Source organism: Orbicella faveolata, unplaced genomic scaffold, assembly GCF_042242905.1.
Source record: "Orbicella faveolata isolate gen_17 unplaced genomic scaffold, um_ofav_v1 contig_13, whole genome shotgun sequence".
Lineage (NCBI taxonomy): Eukaryota > Metazoa > Cnidaria > Anthozoa > Scleractinia > Merulinidae > Orbicella > Orbicella faveolata.
The window spans coordinates 31,052,501-31,069,502 of NW_028301540.1; the positions used below are offsets into that span (position 1 = coordinate 31,052,501).

The window sequence follows — 17,002 nt, forward strand, 5'->3', positions numbered from 1 at the left end:
TACTCGATCGATACTCGATCGACAATTCAGTGGCACCTCGGTTGACACTCGATCGACAGTCCATCGACATCTCGGTCGACAGTCGGCGACAGTCGGTCGACAGTCGAATAATTTTCGATCAATCCATAACGCTCGGCCGACTATCGACCGACTGTTGATCGAATGTCGATCGAGGGTCGAGTGAGTGTCGACCGAGTATCGATTGGGATGTCGATCGATATTTGATTCCTCCATTGACGTTCGTCAAAGTTTGGATAAAAGCATTGATCATCTCCTTAGCCGCGCGAGTGGGAAGATGACGACAGGCGCAGCCAAGCTCATGCGGACAACTGACTTGACGGCTTGGACGGAGTAAACCAGCTGAACTTTGTCGAGTATCATTGTCAGATAAAACACTTGTCTTTATTGTTGTCCTAGAATTTCTAGTTATTTTTAGACATTCATCTGTTAGGCTAAATGAATAGTGTCATGTAAGAAGGCACTAAGTTTTGCTAACCGTCAAATAAGGGTTATTTATACCGTCAACAGGGAAACGGAAAAATTTAGTTTGGCGGTCCACCCTCAGTGTTTTTTTCGTTTGAATCATCTGACAGCGCAAGGTAACATAATTTGGCTATCTACAATACTTGGACCCCCAGTATTGTGGAAATCACGGGCCAGACAAATTCTAAATCACTACCTTTTAAAGCAGGTTCTTTTTAACTACTAATTCGTCATGACTTTGTTGCTAAGGAAGGTTTCTAACCGTCATATTTTGAAAACCAGACCTCCTAAGGATAAGCCTTTTTTGCACAGGTTTGTTCCATTGAAGAATCCTGCAAAAGTTTCAAATAAACGTCAAGTAAATGAACTTAGCTTCTTTTTTTCAACATGCGTTTTATTGCCATGTTTATCACCGCAGTTTGCGTGTTATTTCTTATCAAGCTACGATGGCCAAAGAAAAAGAGTATTTACGACATATTTGACCAGTCATGTGACCAGAATAGAAAAAACCCCAAAACTTAAAAGGCATCTAAATCCGAAAATTTAAATCAGTGTCAATAGATTAAGAACTTTCAGGGCTTAATGCTACGAATGGGTTTAATGAAACTCGCATTATCATAAAAGTTACGAGGTAATAAACCCCCTTATTAACAGACTTTCTACAGTAGCTTTCCTCTTTAACGAGTCAACAGTAATTCCATACGTACGGTTATTAAATTATTTCTGATTCATAAGAAAAAATCGGAACTCTTCTTCTTTTCTTCCAAAATTCAAAACCCCCGCGGTTTGGGACCGGCACTAGTTGCGCACGCGAAATCATATTTTTTGTCAAAGCAAATGCTCCCTCATATAAATTTACTTTTAGGCACTGCAAAACACACTAAAATGGCTTTCCTCTAAATATCGCCTTCAGCAATCCCTTAGGAACTGCGCTAGATCTGTATTTAAGTAGGGCCGTCTTAACGCATGTTAAAAACGTTTCTTCAATTTCAAAGAACAGTTTTCTCCAAATGTGTAAGTTTCACTACTGCGCATGCCTACACCAACCGCTGTTCTACTAAAGCTGCTTTCAGATAACACAAGGAAGTCACACTCGGCTAACATGAAGTGGTCATGTAAAACTCCCATCATGCCCTCATCAGAAGGCGGTTTTTCACCCTTCTTAAAGAAATCTAAATGTTCTGGCTTATTTTCCGCCGTGATAACCTTCTCTGCAAAGTGTTTTCTCGCATAATCTTTCACCAGGAGACTGTCCGCCGCTAGAAACCATCGCGCATGTTTTCTACCACCAAGATTGAATAGTTTTCGTTCGACTTTCATTGCACACCAGAAATATTTTGGAAAATCAGACTCAGAAACTCTGGTATTATTTCTTCCGAACTGTTTATCCCCTAGTCGAATATGAATTCCTATGACGAAGGCGCTGTTTTTACGAAGCTTTTTTCTCGTGTTTTGTAAAGCGTTCTGCAAGCGAGGAGTTGTGTGGAACAGGAAATCAAACGCGCAGCCTATCATTGCGTACCGCTGGGAGCCTGGTAACAAGGGGCTGATTCCCATGTCTTGCGCTCTTTGCATCAGACGTTTGTTCTTCTGCATTGCGCCTTCCGCAAAATATAAAATCGATGTTACAATTTCCACCGGTTTATCGAAATAAGCCTTGAAATTTTCTTTTTTCAGCAAATTCACCACTGCTGAAGTGTTTTTTGTTAACCAACCGTCGAGAGCTTTGTTTGTATGACCACCAGTTCTCCAGTAATGTTTGCGTGTTTCCAAAAGCGGAATCTGAAAAGTCCAGTTGATATTCTTTGGCGTCAGAAAGCTTTCTAACGGTTTGGGTGCTTTCCAATAAATCAAAAACGCCCGATCAGTAAGAATTGCCAAATAAAACAAGGAGATCATTGCGTAAACTCGGTTACCATAACCACAACAGCCTTTGTTTGTCCAAGGACAGGAGTAAACAAGAAATTTCGCTTCTCGCTTGTTGTTGATGATGTCTTGGTGCAGAGCTTGATATTTTGACTGCCATTCTTTGTCACAGATATCTGGAGAACTGTAAAGCTTTTGAGTTTGCAATGTAGTTTGTGGTCCCTCCTTTGTGGCACTTACAACTCTTTTATTCGTAGTTTTAGCTACAATAAACAGAGAAGCACTCGTCATTACGGGAAATTATGGCGTAATATATCAAACAGAAGAAACCGTGTTTTACCACATATCCAAATACCAAGGAGAGAGTTGAAAATGCAACGCGTAGCGGAGTGTTTTTAAAGAGCTCACTTACGCCATTTTGAGTATTTGGGCTTGCCCTTAAATCGAAGAAAACCTTGAAAATCGTAGTTTTTCTAAGATAGAAAACACCAAAGGGATAGTAATAAACCACAAAAGAACTAGGATGTTATGGATGGTGAAGATTAAGATGGATTGCAAACTTGAAACTTTAAAGGCCTGTCCAAACAGGAAATGTTTGACAACCAAAAATCATAAAACATTGTTTGGTGACCAAACATGCTGATGTTGAAGTGAGTGGCCAAACGGTTAAAACATGTTTGATCAAACACAGATCAAACTATGAATACAAGCCGCTGAGCAAGCATGGGACGCTTGCGCGCACCAAACATGTTTGATACGGCTGTCCAAACGAACAAAACATCGCCCATCAAACACGAGAACAAAAGAAATGTTTTAAGTTGTTTGATCGAATGTTTCATAGCCTTCAATTTTTTTCAAACACAACCAAACACGATCAAACACGATCAAACAGCACCAAACAAGGTGGCCGAACGGTAAAATGTTTGGTGGTGTTTGGTCGCCAAACATTTCCCGTTTGGACAGGCCTTTAGGCTTAACTTTTCAAGATGCGGAAACTGTGACGTAGCTTCTTTGTAAATGTGATAAAACGCTGTCTATCTTCTCAATCAAAACAATGGCTAAGCGGACAATAGAGTTATAAAGTCGTTTAAATCAGATATCCGAACACAGTCGCGGTTGTGATTCCTTTGAGAACTCGCCGCTGTTCTCAAATTTCCTCCGGAAGGTTAAAATGCCGTGTTGTTTATTAGTAAAGTCACATTCAATTGGACATTTGGCTTACCTGGCACAATGATAGTTGCCATTTTCACTTTTTCTTCTTGATGCTTATATAGTCCAATGAAAAGGATCGTTGTAACGAACAAGATTACAAGAATGGGCCATCTGAGCATGCGCAAAAGACCACCTGACATCGCTGCTTTGTGACTGGAACACAGTAAGGGTTCAGTTGATGCCTTAAAAATGGAAGAAAAACGAATCATTCTCATGTTAATTAGGATAAAGAGAAATATGATAAGAGAAGAATATATCTTGTAATGAGATCGGAGAAATCGAGTTTCCTTGTGTAATCGAAATCCACACATCTAAGAGATTCGCACTTTTGTTAGCAATTCGCTGAAAACAAACGCACATAGACAAGCTAAATAAACAGAGCAGGAAGCCAAAACGAAATACAAATAAAGCAAGCAAAAATTACGGAAAAATAACGAAACTTACAAGATTTGTGTGGCGACTTCGATGACCAAAACATAATGACAACGGCAACTAGAAAACTAACAGCAGAAGAAGCTATACCAAACAATTGAAACAAAGGATGAAAAAATGTACACGAAAATATGAAACGTTACGTAACCGAAAATAACTGGCGAAACTAATTAGAATGACAAATATACATGGAATAATTTAAAAACGGAAAACAATGGACAAAAAACCCGAGGGCACGACAAAATTGAGGCGCCGTGACTACACCTTGTTCGGAAAATCTTATACTTTTTACGGATAGCTTTCTATCATTAGGCAAGAAGAATCTCACGAGGAACAACACTCATTTAGTGTAAGGTAAAGGTATAGTCTGCATACGAGCCAAGTGGACCATCAGGCGTGCACTTATATCTGGTTTCAGTAGCATGAAGTGACTAGGAGTATTTCTACTCCCCCTGCAAGGGATTCCAGTTCATTGCAGGGTCACCCCCAGCATTAAATTCGCCAGTACCCATTTATACACCTGGGTGGAGAGAGGAACTGTGAGAGTAAAGTGTCTTGCCCAACAACACTACACAATGTCCCCGGTCAGGGCTCGAACCCTGACCGCTCGATCTGGAGTCAAGCGCACTAACCATGAGGACACAGCGTCTCCACTTTCATTTAGTGTAACATGTCAAAAAAGAAGGTTCAAGAAGACTCTCTTTTAAAACTCTATTGAAAATGCTGTTGATCTGACAGTATTCGTCAAAAGTTAAATGACTATTTCACCTGTTGTTTTGCGTGCAAAGGAGACGGCGGTCTCTATTTTAAGTACAATGCAGACACATAAGAAATTAATTAAACTTGACTGAAATCAGATCAGTTAAGTGTCGTTATTGTCGCTATGTTTGGCTTTCAGTCCAAGTCAGGTGTTAGGATAAACCTACAGTAAAATTACAGTTGCAGGGATCAAAAAGGCACTTTATCTATATGGCATTAATTACACTTAGGGCCTTTCGAAAGATCCTGGTAGTAAAACAGGGAGTCGAGAACAGGGCGCATGCAAGTTCAAGTTCAAGTTTATTATTGCACACTATTTACAGAAAACAATTTAACTTAAAATACTTTACAATGAGACATAAAAAAAAATGCGTAGGGGCGCCGTCCATCTCTTAAATTGAAACAATGGCCAAAAGAAAACAGAGTTATAAAATCGTTAAAAACAGATATCTGAACGCTGTCATGGTTGTGATTTCATCAGGAACACTATGTATTTGCGCTGTTCTCACATTTCCTCCTGGAGGTTTCAAGCAATCTAGTTGTTAGGTACTCAAGGCACATTTAATTGGACATTATTATCATGGCTGACAAATCACTCCTTAATTTTGGTGTGAAACTTTAGAGTTAATTTATAATTTTGACAAGACGCACTCGGAATTATTTCCTTATTTCGCTCGTCACTCGTCAAAACAAAAAGAAAATTCACTCGTTTCCATTTGATAAGCCATATATCGTATCGCACCTGACACAGCGATAATTGCCAGTTAATATATCATGAAAAATATATTTTTTTGGCCAAAAAAGCACTTCATATATGACATTGCACTGTGGGTCTTTCGAGATACAGTCGAACCCCTATTAAGTGGCAACCCTCAGGGAAATGGGAGGTGGTCGCTCCATAGGAGTTGAAAGCTTAACGTGAAATTTGAATATTTTCTTAGATTGGGATAATTGCATAGTGAACATAGGATCGCGTTGAGACAGTCATAATAAACGTGTGTTTGAATGTTTTTATCAGTCGTCAAAGTTTGATTTCGGACTCTTACCTCTCATGATCTTTTCCAAAAGATAACCCAACTACCGTTTGTTAAATTAATTCTGGGTGGTCGCTTAAAAGGGGTAAGGACAATAGAAAACTCAATTGCGCATTGGGATGACAGAAAGGTGGCCGCGGCCGCGGCCGCTTAATAGAGGTGACCGTATTAGGATTTTATTTACAGTATTCTAATGACAACACGCCGCTTAATAATATTAATAAAGGGTGGCCGCTGAATAGAGATTCGATGGAATATTGGTCAAAGCCAGAGCTGAATAAACGCAAGCACTGGTATAAATATGTATTATCAAGTTCAAAAAACAAGTGCAAGCCGGAGATTATTAAGTGTTGTCCACTGTGTAAACGCTGGTAAGGACATTTGATTAGCATAACGTTCAAATTTTAAAGAACAATCATCCATCCCTATTTGGAAGACTAAATAAGACGTAAAATGAGGTTTTAAATGTTTTCTTCGCCTCAACTAAAAAGGTCCAAACCAGCTTCCGAAATGTTACTTTCTAATGGTGTGCATTTTTATGAGCGAAACTGACAATAAAACAAGCCGAATCGGCCTAAATTTTTACGAATAGCAATGTTTTTTAACCTACGCGAAAAAAATACAAGAAGTAAAAATACGAAAGCGAGTAAAAAAATTGAGTGGTCCATATTGTCTGCTTGACAACAAAGACGATATTCAACAAAAGAAAGATTTCTACTACAGTGGAACTCCGCCTTACGGTCACCTCGTTATTGCGGCCAGCTTTTTTGTCCCGGCGAAATGCTCATACATTTTCCTATAAGGAAGCCCCGTTAATTCGGCCACCCCATTAATACGGCCAGCGGCCACATTCTGAAATCCCAACCTGTAATAATCCTTTATAATTTTACCTCGCTTTTACGGCCACTCAAACCAGTTATGTTCATCTTTCCATTGTTAATATTGTATGTACTGATTCAAGTTTCAGTGTTGTTTTAATTGTATCTGCCTTCCGGATGCTTGTTAAAGAACAGTTGCACTCCTGAGTTGCACGAAGTGCAATTTTGACGTATCTGTTAAGACGTCACTTATTTAGACTTATCATGAAATTAGGCCCAACCCCGTTAATAAGGCCAAATTCTCATGGCCCTTTGGTGACCGTATTAACGGAGTTTCACCGTCCTTAGCTACCACTTGAAAAAAAAAAAAAAAAAAAGCGAATAGGCTATTTTCGAGTAGACCTCAAAGAGTCTTCTTGCTAAACCATTGTTCTAAAAATGCGTTTCATCTGTAAGTTTACTTTTATACAAATCAAATTCATTTTCATAAGAAAAGTTTTGCACGACGATTCGTTTGGAAACAGAGGTAAAAGGCAACTTGGAAATGACTTATTCATCTGTTCACGAGAATACTGCACACCAGCATGAAGTGATCAGGTGCTGGCACGAACAACGTACAATGTCGATCCCAGACCCCTAGATTTCCTACCAAGCCTTGTTCTGTCGAACATGCGTAGAAAGCCCCTTAGTCTCGAAACCTCGTGCTCAGCTTTCCATTGGTGGTTTTGGCGGTTGGGGTAGAGGTTCTTCCTTTGAGATATTACCATTTTTATATGCCAAGAGAACCCCAACCCTTAGGGTAGCTGACGCCGCGATGGTGGTGAAAGGTGAGTCACTGTCGAAGTCGCACGCGAAACCGCCTTACTAGGAGGGGAACGTCTTGAGAAATAATTTATGTCATATAAATTATTTCATTCAGGGCGTGGAGTAAGGTGAACAAATCAATAACACCGGGAATGCCAAACATCTTCGCGTCCTTTACAAGGACCGTAGAGGGGGAGGGCCACTGCCCTACCACTTTTTAGCTTGGATTGATTGTTTAGGGCTCCTGATGACATGGATATGAATTTTACCCCGAATGCTTGTTTGACTTGGCCAGATTTTTAACCCTACCGATGGCGCAAGGTATCGTATTTTTCAAGCCTAATTCGTATTTTTCAAGTCTCTTCATTGAAGGAAGAACGAGAATTTGTTTTCCTGTGTGTCGTTTTTAATACTTTTCGACGAAGCATTCCACAGTTCGGGCAATCATACAAAGTTTACCGAGCTTCAAACGAGAGCGAAACTTTCAAACCAGTTGATTCTGGAGGACGAGTGTTAGACAGAGACACAACGAGAAAACGACTCAAGTATAACATTTTAATTTAATTTTAAATTGATATCGCGCAGCCGTAAACTCCTTGAGAAACGCAATAAGTCAAGTGCTCGACTTGGGATCTACACCGAAATCGACGACACATTAGTACAGGTGGAAAATTTAATTACAGCTATATACACGGCTAGTTCCCTTACAAAAATAATCCCTGCTAATTTACACACTCGTTTTTGCCCTGATATTAACATGCAAGTTGTCCTAGATGGTTCACTTACATTTTTCATAGTATAAGCTGGGGAAAAATTATCATAGTTAAAAAAAATTTTCCCCAACCGTGACCAGTCACGATAATTGCGTGACATACTGTCCTCCTTGGAACGTCACGTCACGCTTGTTAAATTTCACGGGCGTATTCTAAGCTTTGTGAACGCCGACATATTTCCATCTGTTGCTTCTAGAACAGGCGGAAATACCTGCCTCCATAGGCTCACGGCTGCTAAAATGCCAACAAAATATATTTACTGTCGTTTTGATAGCAACAACTTCTGGCTTCGACTTCAAGTTGCGGCTAGTGTAGAAAGCCGTAACGCAAGGACCCAAGTTAGGGCTGACTAGCACACATGCCTCATCAGCAAAAGCCTGATCAGCTGCGTTAATCTCCCAACACACGTCTGGCTCTTAATACTCAGGGGAGAAAATGGATGCTGCACAAAGTTTGCGCTGAATGGGTAAGGATGATAAACTATTTACACCTAACATTTTAACAAAGAATCATCGATCTACTTTGTACACGATTTACTACTAAGACTGCTCAACAGTACTCCAATGCACATATTTATTACCCCTCCCACTACGAAAAGTTAAAAACCAGCCCCTTCCTCTACCCCAAGCGCAAGCACAAACGCAAGCAATAGGGATGGCCCAAGTGAAAACGAAATTTGCCGCCAACACAAGCACAAGCAAAATCATCCCAACCTTCCAAACTGTTTAGGCGCGAGGTAATCTGGATCCAGTGTTTTCATTGGCCAAACATAACCACGTGTGGTAAATATCCCTGTCGTTTTCACTTGTTGCAGCGCAAACGCAAGCATAAGCGTAAGAACGAGAAAAAGGAAAATTTTGATCCTCGTACTTGTGCTTGCGCTTGTGCTTATGCCTGCGTCAACGCCATTTTCACGGTGAAGAATTATTGTGTTTGCGCTTGTGCTTGTGCTTGTGCTTGTGCTTGCGTCGCTAGTGAAAACCAGGCTTAACTGAGCAATCGAAAGGAAACTTAACACACAACTCTTAATCGCTCTTACGTTTAAAGGTCAAAATAAATTACATCGAAAGATTGAAAAGAAATAAAAAACACACACACACACAATACGATTTGCACTCATCAACTTCGTATCCAAAATCCTCTCCCCTCGTTCTAGGAACGAGGTTGTGCTGTTATAACTAGATAGGGCACATAGATTGAAATATAATACAACGTGACGTAGTGACGATTTCGTACAATGTCAAAGACGTGCTCTGTAGGCCATGACACGGAAAAGGAACACACAACAACATGTACCACGTTAACGGGCGCGAACTTAGAAAAAAGGTTTGCGAAAAAAAAGGTAATTTTTGCTTGTCAGCCAGTTTTTATCTCTCTTTTCACGCTTGGGAATTACCACGAAATGGCGAGCGGTTGCACCACTTTGTTTTGTTGTGTCATGGGCAAAAGAAAGTGTTCTCCATAGATGAATAATGAGCGAAAGTTTAGTTGCCCAATCGTCACTGATGTCACAAGTGTTGAGAACGAAAAAGGCTGTCCATTTAGTGAACATGTCAAAATAACCCTTTCTTTCGCCGGGAATAAAAACCTTTAGAAGCCTCAAAGTAGCACGAATCACAAATTATAGAAAGATTACGCCGAAACGAATTGTAAAACCTGGTTTGTATAGACTATTCCCTTGATTTTCGAAAATAATTTTGTGGTAGCTTAACTGTTTGTTTAGCTTTACAGCTGGTTAAAGAAAATCTCCTAACCAATCACAAAAGAACTAGGATGTTAAGGATGGTGAAGATTAAGACGGATTGCAAACTTGAAACTTTAAAGGCCTGTCCACTGCAGGAAATGTTTGACAACCAAAAAATCATAAAACATTGTTTGGTGACCAAACATGCTGATGTTGAAGTGAGTGGCCAAACGGTTAAAACATGTTTGATCAAACACAGATCAAACTATGAATACAAGCCGCTGAGCAAGCATGGGACGCATGCGCGCGCCAAACATGTTTGATACGGCTGTCCAAACGAACAAAACATCGCCCATCAAACACGAGAACAAAAGAAATGTTTTAAGTTGTTTGATCGAATGTTTCATAGCCTTCAATTTTTTTCAAACACAACCAAACACGATCAAACACGATCAAACAGCACCAAACAAGGTGGCCGAACGGTAAAATGTTTGGTGGTGTTTGGTCGCCAAACATTTCCCGTTTGGACAGGCCTTTAGGCTTAACTTTTCAAGATGCGGAAACTGTGACGTAGCTTCTTTGTAAATGTGATAAAACGCTGTCTATCTTCTCAATCAAAACAATGGCTAAGCGGACAATAGAGTTATAAAGTCGTTTAAATCAGATATCCGAACACAGTCGCGGTTGTGATTCCTTTGAGAACTCGCCGCTGTTCTCAAATTTCCTCCGGAAGGTTAAAATGCCGTGTTGTTTATTAGTAAAGTCACATTCAATTGGACATTTGGCTTACCTGGCACAATGATAGTTGCCATTTTCACTTTTTCTTCTTGATGCTTATATAGTCCAATGAAAAGGATCATTGTAACGAACAAGATTACAAGAATGGGCCATCTGAGCATGCGCAAAAGACCACCTGACATCGCTGCTTTGTGACTGGAACACAGTAAGGGTTCAGTTGATGCCTTAAAAATGGAAGAAAAACGAATCATTCTCATGTTAATTAGGATAAAGAGAAATATGATAAGAGAAGAATATATCTTGTAATGAGATCGGAGAAATCGAGTTTCCTTGTGTAATCGAAATCCACACATCTAAGAGATTCGCACTTTTGTTAGCAATTCGCTGAAAACAAACGCACATAGACAAGCTAAATAAACAGAGCAGGAAGCCAAAACGAAATACAAATAAAGCAAGCAAAAATTACGGAAAAATAACGAAACTTACAAGATTTGTGTGGCGACTTCGACGACCAAAACATAATGACAACGGCAACTAGAAAACTAACAGCAGAAGAAGCTATACCAAACAATTGAAACAAAGGATGAAAAAATGTACACGAAAATATGAAACGTTACGTAACCGAAAATAACTGGCGAAACTAATTAGAATGACAAATATACATGGAATAATTTAAAAACGGAAAACAATGGACAAAAAACCCGAGGGCACGACAAAATTGAGGCGCCGTGACTACACCTTGTTCGGAAAATCTTATACTTTTTACGGATAGCTTTCTATCATTAGGCAAGAAGAATCTCACGAGGAACAACACTCATTTAGTGTAAGGTAAAGGTATAGTCTGCATACGAGCCAAGTGGACCATCAGGCGTGCACTTATATCTGGTTTCAGTAGCATGAAGTGACTAGGAGTATTTCTACTCCCCCTGCAAGGGATTCCAGTTCATTGCAGGGTCACCCCCAGCATTAAATTCGCCAGTACCCATTTATACACCTGGGTGGAGAGAGGAACTGTGAGAGTAAAGTGTCTTGCCCAACAACACAACACAATGTCCCCGGCCAGGGCTCGAACCCTGACCGCTCGATCTGGAGTCAAGCGCACTAACCATGAGGACACAGCGTCTCCACTTTCATTTAGTGTAACATGTCAAAAAAGAAGGTTCAAGAAGACTCTCTTTTAAAACTCTATTGAAAATGCTGTTGATCTGACAGTATTCGTCAAAAGTTAAATGACTATTTCACCTGTTGTTTTGCGTGCAAAGGAGACGGCGGTCTCTATTTTAAGTACAATGCAGACACATAAGAAATTAATTAAACTTGACTGAAATCAGATCAGTTAAGTGTCGTTATTGTCGCTATGTTTGGCTTTCAGTTCAAGTCAGGTGTTAGGATAAACCTACAGTAAAATTACAGTTGCAGGGATCAAAAAGGCACTTTATCTATATGGCATTAATTACACTTAGGGCCTTTCGAAAGATCCTGGTAGTAAAACAGGGAGTCGAGAACAGGGCGCATGCAAGTTCAAGTTCAAGTTTATTACTTACTTAATCCTCTTCGTTCCTAAGTGGAACATAGTCCTCAACTAGCGCGCGCCACCTAACCCTATTTTGTGCAGTGCCTTTTGCCTCATTCCACGTAACATGCTTCGCCGCCAACTCTGCCATTCTCGTGCGCCTCCAGCTGTTTTGGGGTCTCCCTCTCTTTCGCTTCCCCTGTGGGTTCCACTCTAGTGCCCTCTTGACTACGTGTCCATCTGGTTTCCTCAGTGTGTGGCCGATCCAGCCCCAAGGTCTCTGTCTTATCTCTTCCTCTATCGGTCGTTGCCCTGTTTGACTCCAAAGGTCCTTGTTGCTGATTTTTCTAGGTCACCAAAACCGCAAGATGTTCCTCAGGCTCTTATTGATAAACACTTGCAACTTCTGCTCCAATTCCTTGGTCAGCCTCCAAGTTTCAGAACCATACAAGAGCACCGCCTTCACATTTGTCCCAAAGACTCTCAGCTTGGTCTTGGTTGTTAGTGCCGTGGATCGCCATATTGGTCTCAGCATCGCAAATGCCTGTCTTGCCTTTCCAATTCGTGCCTGAATGTCCTCGTCAGTGCCTCCCTTCTTGCTTACAATGCTCCCAAGGTATGTGAACTCATCCACTTCCTCAACCCGCTTCCCAGCTACCGACACAACATCACCACGTTTGGTACCAATACGCATCAGCTTTGTCTTGGTGGCATTGATCTTCAGGCCTACCTTCGCACTTTGTACCTCCAAGGCTCGTGTCTTATCCCTCATATCCTGTATTCTGTGCGACAGTAGGGCCAGATCATCGGCAAAGTCAAGATCTTCTAATGATGTCGTAAAGGTCTACTGAATACCTCTTTTCCTGTCAAAGGCTGTCCTCGTCACCCAATCCAGGGCGACCAGAAACAGCAAGGGAGATAGCAGGCAGCCTTGTCTTACCCCGGTCCTCATATCCAATGGTTGAGTCTTCTGTCCATTGTGTACCACCTGTGCGGAGAAACCCTCATAGAGAACTCCGATGATGGTGACTATCTTGTCAGGCAACCCGTAGTGCCGCAACAACCTCCACAAAACATCTCTACTGATACTATCGAAGGTCTTCTCAAAATCGATAAAGTTGATGTACAAGGAGGACTGCCACTCGATACTCTGTTCTATAATAATCCGCAGTGTTGCTATTTGATCCGTGCAGCTTCGACCTGCTCGAAAGCCCGCCTGTTCCTCTCTCAGCTTTTCGTCCAACGCAATCTTGATGCGCTCCAGGATCACTCTGCAAAACACCTTACTTGCCATGTTCAGCAACATAATGCCACGCCAGTTTTTACAGTAGCTCAAATCACCTTTCTTGGGCAGCTTGATTAGCAGACCTTTTCTCCACTCCTCTGGTATCTTCTCCTCATTCCATATCCTGTTGCAGAGGCCCAGGAGAACCTCCTCTGATGTGTCCCCTCCCGCCTTAATTGCCTCTGGTGGAATATTGTCACATCCTGCAGCCTTCCCGTTTTTTAACTTCTTTATAGCATTCTTGATTTCAATACGTGTAACGTGACCTGTCCTGATGTTAAGCTCGTCATTTGGCTCCACCTCTGGCGGGTTGATCGGCTCCTCATGGTTAAGCACTGTTTGAAAGTGCTCCCTCCACCGGTGCATCTCCTCCTCTGCTGTCCTGAGCAACACGCCTGCCTCATTTCTCACTGGCTTACAAGTATTCTGGATCCTCCCACTTAGCTTTCTAGTGATCTCGTACAAAGTCCTTGCATCACCTCTCTTTCCAGCCTCCTCAGCTCTCTCAGCTTCTGCTTCCACATACGCCCTCTTGTCTCTCCTACACCTCCTCTTCACCTCCCTATTTAACTCTTGATATCTTTTACTTGCCTCTCCCTTCTGGTTTCTTGTTCTGGCCATGTTTATGGTGTTTTTTGCCACCTTTCGCTGCTCGATTAACTCCCAAGTCTCCTTGCTGATCCACTCCTTCCTGTTTGCCTTTGCCCTACCCAGCACCTGCTCGCAGGTCTCCACATAACCTTGTTCAATCTGCCTCCATTCATCATCCACTGACAGTTCCTCCTCCTCCATCAACTGCTGCAGACCCTCAAATCTGTTATGCAGTGCTAGCTTGAATGCGATCCTAACCTCCAGATCTTTCAGCTTGCTGACCTCAAAACGCACTCGGCCACTATCCCCCTTTCTCACTTTGGCGATCCTTAGCCTGACTTTTACCATCAACAGGTGGTGGTCTGACCCAACGTCTGCTCCACGCATCGCGCGAACGTCCTGCAGTGAGCTCCTCCATCTCTTGCTAAATGCCAGGTGGTCGATCTGATTCACAATACCACCATCAGGAGACCTCCATGTCCGCTTGTGACACTCCTTATGGGGGAACAGCGTTCCACCGATTACCAGTTCATTTGCCTGACAGAAGTCCGCCCATCTCTCACCATTTTCATTCATCTCAGCTCTTGCTCCATGTTTACCCATCACCTCCTCTCTGCCTGTGTTATCCATTCCCATCTTAGCATTCATATCTCCCATGACGATCTTCACATCTCTACATGGCACCTGCTCCAAAACCATCTGTAGCTGGTCGTAGAAATCATCCTTCACCTCCTCCGTTGCCTCATTTGTTGGGGCATAGCATTGCAAGATGGTAACCTTCTGCCACCTCGAGTTGAACCGGGCTCTGATTATCCTCTCAGACACTGGCTCCCATTCCAGCAGACATTGTGCAGCTTCTTTGGACAGAATAAAGCCAACTCCTCTCTCATGATTTTCACCTTCATCCATTCCTGAGTATAGCACAGTTTCGCCTGTAGCTACCCTCAACTTCCCACAAGAGTTCCATCTCATTTCACTTACTCCTAGAATACTAATACCATACCTCTGCATCTCCTTGATCACCTGTGCGCACTTACCAGTCTCAAATATTGTCCTAACATTCCATTGCCCGATCTTCACACACGCTTTTGGCGACAGCAATTTCGTCGGCGGTTTATGCGTCATTCGCTGCTTCGCACGTTGTTCCAACCGGGTGTTAACATCTTTTACCCCTGCTTCCCGATAGGGTGCAGTGGTAGTTCTAGCTTCGGTTTCTGTAATAAATAGCATTTTCTGGGAGCGGGTTATCAGCCCGCCGCCCAACCCCCAACCTGGAGGAACAGGGGCTGTTCTTCGTCTGGCCTCTACCCTTCGACCAATCTGGCATGGTTAGACCTGCCAGGGAACAAAGTCCCCGCCGGCACAGCTCTCCGGCTCATGGAGACACACAAGCTTCACCACCACGGCAAGGTGTCAGCCCAAGGTGAAGTCAAGTTTATTATTGCACACTATTTACAGAAAACAATTTAACTTAAGATACTTTACAATGAGACATAAAAAAAAAATGCGTAGGGGCGCCGTCCATCTCTTAAATTGAAACAATGGCCAAAAGAAAACAGAGTTATAAAATCGTTAAAAACAGATATCTGAACGCTGTCATGGTTGTGATTTCATCAGGAACACTATGTATTTGCGCTGTTCTCACATTTCCTCCTGGAGGTTTCAAGCAATCTAGTTGTTAGGTACTCAAGGCACATTTAATTGGACATTATTATCATGGCTGACAAATCACTCCTTAATTTTGGTGTGAAACTTTAGAGTTAATTTATAATTTTGACAAAACGCACTCGGAATTATTTCCTTATTTCGCTCGTCACTCGTCAAAACAAAAAGAAAATTCACTCGTTTCCATTTGATAAGCCATATATCGTATCGCACCTGACACATCGATAATTGCCAGTTAATATATCATGAAAAATATATTTTTTTGGCCAAAAAAGCACTTCATATATGACATTGTACTGTGGGTCTTTCGAGATACAGTCGAACCCCTATTAAGTGGCAAACCTCGGGGAAATGGGAGGTGGTCGCTCCATAGGAGTTGAAAGCTTAACGTGAAATTTGAATATTTTCTTAGATTGGGATAATTGCATAGTGAACATAGGATCGCGTTGAGACAGTCATAATAAACGTGTGTTTGAATGTTTTTATCAGTCGTCAAAGTTTGATTTCGGACTCTTACTTCTCATGATCTTTTCCAAAAGATAACGCAACTACCGTTTGTTAAATTAATTCTGGGTGGTCGCTTAAAAGGGGTAAGGACAATAGAAAACTCAATTGCGCATTGGGATGACAGAAAGGTGGCCGCGGCCGCGGCCGCTTAATAGAGGTGACCGTATTAGGATTTTATTTACAGTATTCTAATGACAACACGCCGCTTAATAATATTAATAAAGGGTGGCCGCTGAATAGAGATTCGATGGAATATTGGTCAAAGCCAGAGCTGAATAAACGCAAGCACTGGTATAAATATGTATTATCAAGTTCAAAAAACAAGTGCAAGCCGGAGATTATTAAGTGTTGTCCACTGTGTAAACGCTGGTAAGGACATTTGATTAACATAACGTTCAAATTTTAAAGAACAATCATCCATCCCTATTTGGAAGACTAAATAAGACGTAAAATGAGGTTTTAAATGTTTTCTTCGCCTCAACTAAAAAGGTCCAAACCAGCTTCCGAAATGTTACTTTCTAATGGTGTGCATTTTTATGAGCGAAACTGACAATAAAACAAGCCGAATCGGCCTAAATTTTTACGAATAGCAATGTTTTTTAACCTACGCGAAAAAAATACAAGAAGTAAAAATACGAAAGCGAGTAAAAAAATTGAGTGGTCCATATTGTCTGCTTGGCAACAAAGACGATATTCAACAAAAGAAAGATTTCTACTACAGTGGAACTCCGCCTTACGGTCACCTCGTTATTGCGGCCAGCTTTTTTGTCCCGGCGAAATGCTCATACATTTTCCTATAAGGAAGCCCCGTTAATTCGGCCACCCCATTAATACGGCC

General features: G+C 41.6%; 1 protein-coding gene and 1 pseudogene across 2 annotated transcripts; both read right to left on the reverse strand.

Annotated features, from left to right (window-relative positions):
- Positions 1–380: 380 nt before the first annotated feature.
- On the reverse strand, positions 381–11,159 carry LOC149115963 (uncharacterized). Of its 2 annotated transcripts, XM_089285436.1 has the most exons (3): positions 11,090–11,159; positions 10,656–10,827; positions 381–2,612 (listed from the first exon to the last, which is right to left on the reverse strand). In XM_089285436.1, exons 2-3 carry the CDS (start codon positions 10,783–10,785, stop codon positions 1,453–1,455), a joined length of 1,290 nt encoding a protein of 429 aa, XP_089141562.1. In that variant the 5' UTR covers positions 10,786–10,827; positions 11,090–11,159; the 3' UTR covers positions 381–1,452. The 2 variants fall into 2 exon arrangements, with proteins under 2 accessions (XP_089141562.1, XP_089141561.1); XM_089285435.1 differs by lacking the exons at positions 10,656–10,827; positions 11,090–11,159 and adding an exon at positions 3,572–4,017.
- Positions 11,160–13,202: 2,043 nt separating this feature from the next.
- Positions 13,203–15,264, reverse strand: LOC149115964 (uncharacterized; annotated as a pseudogene).
- Positions 15,265–17,002: the final 1,738 nt, after the last annotated feature.

Coding starts and splice junctions, on each gene's coding strand:
- LOC149115963 (XM_089285435.1), bottom strand. CDS start 3,872: ATGTGTGGATTTCGATTACACAAGGAAACTCGATTTCTCCGATCTCAT. Junction 2,613..3,571: donor GGCAACTATCATTGTGCCAG/GTAAGCCAAATG, acceptor TGTTTATTGTAG/CTAAAACTACGAATAAAAGA.